General features: G+C 35.8%; 1 protein-coding gene across 1 annotated transcript; it reads left to right on the plus strand.

Moving 5' to 3' along the window:
- The first annotated feature begins 839 nt into the window (after positions 1–839).
- LOC146923948 (uncharacterized) lies at positions 840–4447 on the plus strand. Its single transcript, XM_085709026.1, has one exon. It carries the CDS (start codon positions 850–852, stop codon positions 3958–3960), a length of 3111 nt encoding a protein of 1036 aa, XP_085565152.1. The 5' UTR covers positions 840–849; the 3' UTR covers positions 3961–4447.
- Positions 4448–7899: the final 3452 nt, after the last annotated feature.

Consider the following 7899-nt stretch of genomic DNA (forward strand, 5'->3'; position numbering starts at 1 on the left):
TTGAGTTCAAGTGGATTGAATTCGATTGTTTTTATCATATTTCTTATATTTTTGGCATCAAAAACGCAGAATTTCTAACAACAAGAACAAACACAATATGTCCTAAGATTTACTGGTTGATCTTGCAAGTTACCATTTGTAAACCAGCGGTTGTTTACGAAAATCCAACGTAAACAAATTGGCACGCCCAGTGGGACCGTTTGTGTTTTTGTTTATAGTTTTTGTTAGAGTTTCTTTTAATTCTGGTTTGTTTTGTTGTGTATGCAATTAAGAAACAAGAAATTGCTTCTTAATATGACACGCGCTAACAACCAAAAGAAAACAAATCCAACATCTTCAAATGAAGATGTGGATCAAGTGACGGTTGAAGATGATGTTTCATCCCCAGGGAATGTTAGAACATCCCAGGCTATTCCAACTAGTAATACAGTTATTCAAACATCGTCTCAGGCCATGCCTTCGATGGCCACAGTAATTTCTCAAGCCATGCCTTCGATGGTTACCCAAACTTCACATGATTATCCAAATAATACTTCTATTCAAGGAGTTTGGGATCATAGATCAATGCCATATGGTATGCCATCATCATTGATGCAAGGCTTACAAACAAGTGGTAATATGTTTTCAGAGAATTTAAATGTTTCATTACCACCACTTTTTGGTCCTGGGGTATCTACAACATATAGAAGTCCCCAACAAAATTTAACCAACGCTTCTATGGCTGCCATTAGGCAAACTATGGAAGAAACTAATCATGATATGGTTAATATGATGACCCAACAAATTGGTACTGTCATAAATCCTTTAATTCGAGACACCAACACTAGTTATCAACGGTTGTCTGATCAAATGGAAAGAATTGCCAATTTCTTTGGCGCTCCACCAATCCAAAATAACCCATTGCCTCAAAATCGAAATGTGAGGGCAATTGAAATAATTGCTGATGAACCAGTGGTTCGAAATCATGAAAATATTGTCCAACCACAAGTAGTACAACCACAAATTCAGGCAGAACCTGAAAGGCAACCCATTTTGGTTAATAGAAACCAGGATGCCGATCAAGTGGTTTTACAAGCCCGTCGGAACAATTTCGATGGTCAGAATAATATAGCGGGTATTGTCGAGGCCTTGTTAGCCCAAAGTGGTTTTAATATGGGTTTACGTCGACCAAATTTTGTGTCTCCTTTGTCTGAGTATGTTTTAGATGCTGAATTGCCTAGAAATTGGAAAATTCCAAAGTTTACCAAATTTGCTGGAGAAACTGATGAGTCTACTGTCGAACACATTGCTAGGTTTCTCATGGAAGCAGGAAATATTGCAGAAAATGAAAATTTGAGAATGAAATATTTCCCAAGTTCTTTGACAAAAAATGCTTTTACTTGGTTTACAACTTTACCTCCTCATTCAATTTATAGTTGGGACCAATTAGAAAAAGCTTTTCATGAACAATTTTACATGGGTCAATCTAAGATTAGTTTGAAAGAATTGGCCAGTGTTCGACGTAAAAGTCATGAGTCAATCGATGATTATCTCAATAGGTTTCGTCTCCTTAAGGCTAGATGTTTTACTTCTGTTCCAGAATATGAATTAGTCGAAATGGCTGCTGGTGGCCTCGATTATTCTGTTCGAAAGAAATTAGATACCCAGTACTTAAGAGACATGGCCCAATTGGCAGACAGAGTTCGACAAGTTGAAAGACTTAAAGCTGAAAAAACTAGAACTCATAACAAATTTTCTAAAAAAGAAAAAATTGCCTATATAGAAACAGGAGATAGTGAACCTGAATTCGATTGGGGTTTAGATATCGTTGAAGACAATGATATAAACCTGGCAGAATTAAAAGATGGACCTCCATATGCTTGTAAAATGTTGAGGCCATCCAATGGAAAAAATCCCGAAGATCCCAAGAGTGACAAATATCCTTCTAAAACTTATACCTTTGATATTACTAAAAGTGAAGAAATTTTTGATCTATTAGTTAATGATGGCATAATATTGGTGCCACCTAATATGAAGTTACCTCCTTTGGAACAAAGGAAGAAAAGAGGATTTTGTAAATTCCATGGTTTTTTAGGTCATAACCTATCTCGATGTACTCGTTTCAGGGATTCTGTACAAAAAGCTCTTGATGAAGGGAGGCTAAAATTCGGAGAAAAACCAAAACAACAAGTGGATGGAGATCCTATGAAAAAGGCAGAGTCCATGTTTGCTGATGTGTCTACCAATGTGGTAGAATCCATGTTTGCTGGTATTTCTATCAATATGGTGGAAATTTCAGATAATATTGATGTAGAAATGGTTACTGAGGACCATCGAATTGAAGAGCCAGTGGTTACTGAAGATCAATTGGCCAAGGAAATGGAGAAAGCATATCCAAAGGCTGAAGAAGATTTGGTTGATTTTTTAAACCGATGTAAAATATCTAACACCCATGCTATGCTTTGTCCTCGATGTAGTGCAGTGTTCGATAAAGAAGCTGCGAAATCAGTTGAAGGATATCAACCTCAAACAAAACGTAAAGGAGGGTGGTTCGAGAACCGTTCTAAGTTTGGCTTTAACAAAAGAGGTGTTCCTTACAAGATGAAAACTTCAGAGAAGTATCAAATGAAGAACCATAAGAAGACGTTCGTTCCTTCATCGAAGTCTCCTGTTGATACTTGGGTTTTCTCTGGAGGCAAGAAAACTGGTCATTCTGCGCCTCCAGCACCACCAACAAAATGGGTAAAAAGAGCTGTCAAAGTTCCAGACCAACCAGAGAGTTCTAATCCTAACAAGTATGCTTACAAAAATAACTATAAAGGTAAGAATCCTATGACTAGAACTCAATGGCGCCGTTTTCAACGCCAGAAAAAGGAAGGAGTTTTAAAAGATGTCACTAATGGTGACAAAAGTAAGGGAAAACAACCAATAGTTTTCGAAATGGTTAAAAAACCAGCTACTGAAAGAATTTTCCCTCCATTATCTTCTGCTTTAAACATCCCTAAAGGGGATGATGATATTCTAACTTCTACTTTTTCAGATTCTGAACCAAGTCTTGACATTATATGTGTGGTTTCTGTACTACCAATTGAATATGCACATGATGTATCTTCGAAGGCCAATCATGATGATGAATGTGATTTCACTGAGGAAATGGCTCGTCATAGACCTCTATGTTATTATGTTATGAATAATGGCTGCATCGAAGATCAACATGCAGTGTTCGAGAAACCTGATGATAGCATGAAGCTTCATTTAAAGCCTTTGTTTATTCAAGCTAAATTAAATGGTGTTGGAATTAACAAAGTGTTGGTAGATGGTGGTGCTACTGTTAATCTCTTACCACAATCTTTTCTAAGGAAACTTGGTATTTCTGAATGTGATTTGAAACCACATAATGTAGTGCTCACTAATTATGAGGGATCTACTGGACAATCTCTTGGTGCTATCGAACTAGAATTGGTAGTAGGAAGCATAACCAGAGCAACTGTGTTTTTGGTAGTTCCTTCTAAAGCCAATTTCAATGCATTATTAGGAAGGGAATGGATCCATGCTGTAGGTGCAGTTCCTTCTACAATGCATCAAAGGATTGTGATTTGGAGGAAAGATGGTTTGGTAGAGAATATTGAGGCTGATCAGAGTTATTATTTTAAAGCTGAAGTTGATAATCAAGATATCAACAAAAAGAACTTTGACAAACAGCTTCAATTTATTGCACCATTCATGGAAAATGATGCATCAAGTTCTATGACTAAAGAAGAAAAATTCTTTGTAAAACTTGCACCAGAATGGGGTTTTCGTTGGAAAACTGCATTCGACGATGACTTCGTAGTGGTGAACAACGAAGATTGCCATGAGAAGATACCTGTAAAGGAAAAAGATTTGCTGAAGACAAGAAGTACTTCGTACAAGAGGGTCACTGATGACCAAGGATGTTCAGCAAATGGAATCTCACCAACTAGGTGGGATATCAATAAGTGATCAATGGTTGAGCCCAGCATATGGGAAAAGATTACGGCTTATGTAGCCGAGAAAAACTTCGATTTGGCTGAAACAGCCAAAGAAGAAGAGGTCTTCGATGCTTCAGTGGAAAATAATTCTGATGACCTCATTGATGATAAAAAATTAGATTGTATTTATGATGATGAACCTTTGGGTTTTGAAGAAGATCCAATGGGATCTACAATAAAAATGAAGGCCCAAGATCCTCTTGAAGAAGTGGATATAGGAGATGGTTCTGTAAAAAGACCAACATACATAAGTTCAAAGATTCCTAAGAGCTTCAAAGATCGAATTGTGGCGCTTTTGAAAAATTACAAGGATTGCTTTGCTTGGGATTATCATGAGATGCCTGGTTTGAGTAGAAAGGTAGTAGAGTTGCAATTGCCAATCAGGACAGACAAGAAACCAGTGAAGCAAATTCCAAGAAGGTTTGCACCAGAGATTCTACCAAAAATAAAAGAAGAAATCGAAAGACTCCTCAAATGTGGCTTCATCAGGCCTGCAAGGTATGTTGATTGGTTAGCTAATGTAGTTCCTGTTAAAAAGAAAAATGGTAGTATAAGAGTTTGTATTGATTTTAGAGATTTAAATCTCGCTACTCCCAAAGATGAATATCCTATGCCAGTAGCAGAAATGTTGGTAGATTCTGCAGCAGGTTTCGAATATTTGAGTATGCTTGATGGTTATTCAGGTTATAATCAAATATTTATTGCTGAAGAAGATGTTTCTAAAACAGCATTTCGATGCCCAGGGGCATTAGGATGTTATGAGTGGATAGTAATGCCATTCGGTCTTAAAAATGCTGGTGCTATATATCAAAGAGCAATGAATTCAATGTTTCATGATTTTATTGAAGATTTTATGCAAATTTACATTGATGATATTGTTGTGAAATCATCTTCTGAAAACAAACACTTAGAACATTTACGGTTATCATTCGAAAGGATGAGACAATATGGATTAAAAATGAATCCATTAAAATGTGCGTTTGGTGTTTGTGCAGGTGATTTTTTAGGATTTGTTGTCCATAAAAAGGGCATCGAAATCAATCAAAATAAGACTAAAGCTATAATGGAGGCTAAAGCACCCTCTACCAAAAAAGAGTTGCAGTCTTTATTAGGCAAAATAAATTTCCTCAGAAGATTTATCTCTAATCTCAGTGGCAGAGCGCAAGCATTCTCGTCATTACTTCGATTAAAGAAAGAGGAAACTTTTAGATGGGAGCCTGAACATCAAAAGGCATTTGAAGACATAAAGTCATATTTATCTAATCCTCCTATTCTTTCACCTTTGTTGAAAAACAAAAAGATGAAGTTATATATAGCATCATCTGAAAGAACTATAGGGAGTATGTTAGCACAGGAGGATGAAAATGGTATAGAAAGAGCCATTTATTATCTTAGTAGAGTTTTAAGTGATGTTGAAACAAGATATCATCCTAGTGAGAAACTATGTCTTTGTTTATATTTCTCATGTATGAAACTTAAACATTATATAAAGCCTTTTGATGTTTATGTTTATTCCCATTTCGATATTATTAAGCACATGTTATCTAAACCTATTCTGCATAGTAGAGTTGGTAAATGGGCTTTGGCACTCACAGAATATTCTTTAACTTATCAATCTTTGAAAACTGTGAAAGGCCAAATAGTGGCTGATTTTATTGCTGATCATTCCATTGAAGAACCTGTGACTGGGGGCATCGAAACATTTCCATGGACATTGTATTTCGATGGGTCTAGTCATAAAAATGGTTCTGGAATAGGTATAGTTATTGTTTCACCAACAAATGAAGTAACCAAATATAAATTTCGAATTAGTCAATATTGTTCGAATAATGAGGCAGAATATGAAGCCTTAATAAATGGTTTAGAGATTTTGCTCGGACTGGGGGCAAAATGTTTAATTATTAGAGGTGATTCTGAATTAGTAATAAAGCAAATAACAAAAGAGTATAAATGCCTCAAAGAAACTTTGATAATGTATTACACTATAGTTAATGCATTACTTAAACATTTTGTTCAAATTGAAGTTCAACATGTTCCTAGAGCAGAAAATCAAGAAGCTAATGATTTAGCTCAATTGGCTTCTGGGTACAAACTTTCGAAGGAACAAGAGCAAGAGGTTATTGAAATTAAAACAAAGCGTAATTCGATGGACATTGTGCCTAACAAATTGTTAAGACCAAAACTTGGGGGCATGGAAACATCTCAAGGATACCTTCAGAGTGCAAAATTTTCTGAAATTTTGGTCATTAACAATTTGGATGATGATGATTGGCGAAAACCCATAGTCAATTTTTTGGAAAATCCAGATGGCACAACTTGTAGAAAAGTCAAATATAGAGCCTTGAGTTATGTGATAATAGGCAATGAATTATTTAAAAAGACTCCAGAAGGAGTTTTACTTAAATGCCTTAGTGAAGCAGAAGCATATTTGGCTGTATCGAATACTCATAGTGGTGCTTGTGGTACACATCAAGCAGGCCATAAAATAAAATGGCTTTTGTTTCGACAAGGTGTTTATTGGCCAACCATGTTAAAAGATTGCATAAACTTTGCTAAAGGTTGTAAAGAATGTCAAGAACATGCTGGAATTCAAAAAGTACCAGCTAGTGAATTACATTCAATAGTAAAACCTTGGCCATTCAGAGGATGGGCTTTAGATGTAATTGGGGAAATTAAACCTAAGTCATCCAAAGGCTACAAATATATTTTGGTTGGAATAGATTATTTCACTAAATGGATAGAAGCTGTTCCACTAAAAGATGTTACTCAAGATGAAGTTATAAACTTCATTCAAAAATTTATTGTTTATAGATTTGGCATACCAGAAACTATTACTACAGATCAAGGATCTGTATTCACTGGTCGAAAGATGGTAAAATTTGCTGAAGAAATGGGATATAAATTGTTGACTTCAACACCATATTATGCTCAGGCAAATGGTCAGGTAGAAGCAGCAAATAAGAATTTGATTACTATAATCAAAAGAAAAGCTAGCCAAAAGAAAAAACCCAAAGAATGGCATGAGTTTCTTTATGAAGCTTTATGGGCAGTTCGAATTTCTCCTAAAGAATCTATAAATACTACTCCTTTTCGATTAACATATGGCCATGATGCTGTATTGCCAACAGAAATCTTACTTCAATCTACTCGAATTCAAAGACAAATCGAAATTCCAACAAATCAATATTTGGATATGATGTTGGATGAATTAGTAGATATTGATGAAGAAAGATTGATGGCTTTAGAAGTGCTTACAAAGCAAAAAGAAAGAATAGCAAAAGCCTATAACAAAAGAGTTAAATCGAAATTATTCCTGCAAGGAGACTTAGTTTGGAAAGTCATTTTGCCTATGGATAAAAAGGATCGATGTTTAGGAAAATGGTCTCCTAGTTGGGAAGGACCATGGAAAATTCTAAGAGTTTTTTCGAATAATGCGTATGAGATCGAGGAACTACAAGAAGATCAGAGAATTCTACGCATAAACGGTAAATATTTGAAAAAATATAAACCGATGTTACAAGAAATTAAAATTACACAAGAGTAATTTGATTCGAAATAAAACTTGGCATTAATTTAAAAATGCCAACTGATGGGCAGGTTACATCGAAATGCTTAAAACGGAAAAACCATTACAAAAGAAAACACAAAGTACTTAAAGACAAAAAGCATTTAGAAATGGTTTTCACCATTCAGTTACAATCCCAAAGCGATCGAGAAACCAGCGAATTTCTGTATCGAGACGACACCTGAAGCAAGCATTGACCAGGTAGTAGTCATGATCTGGCCCAGGTAGAAGTGAATACCAGCCTCCAATTCTCCCATCTCCTGCACAGTTGTGGTAGTTGTTGCAAAAACGACGCCTAGTAAGCCAAATAGGCATGGGCCTATTCCACCAAGGACAGCGAAATCG

The sequence above is a fragment of the Medicago sativa genome, chromosome 5 (assembly GCF_051527215.1).
Source record: "Medicago sativa cultivar Bolivia chromosome 5, Bolivia_mono, whole genome shotgun sequence".
Lineage (NCBI taxonomy): Eukaryota > Viridiplantae > Streptophyta > Magnoliopsida > Fabales > Fabaceae > Medicago > Medicago sativa.

Coding starts and splice junctions, on each gene's coding strand:
- LOC146923948 (XM_085709026.1), top strand. CDS start 850: ATGGAAAGAATTGCCAATTTCTTTGGCGCTCCACCAATCCAAAATAAC.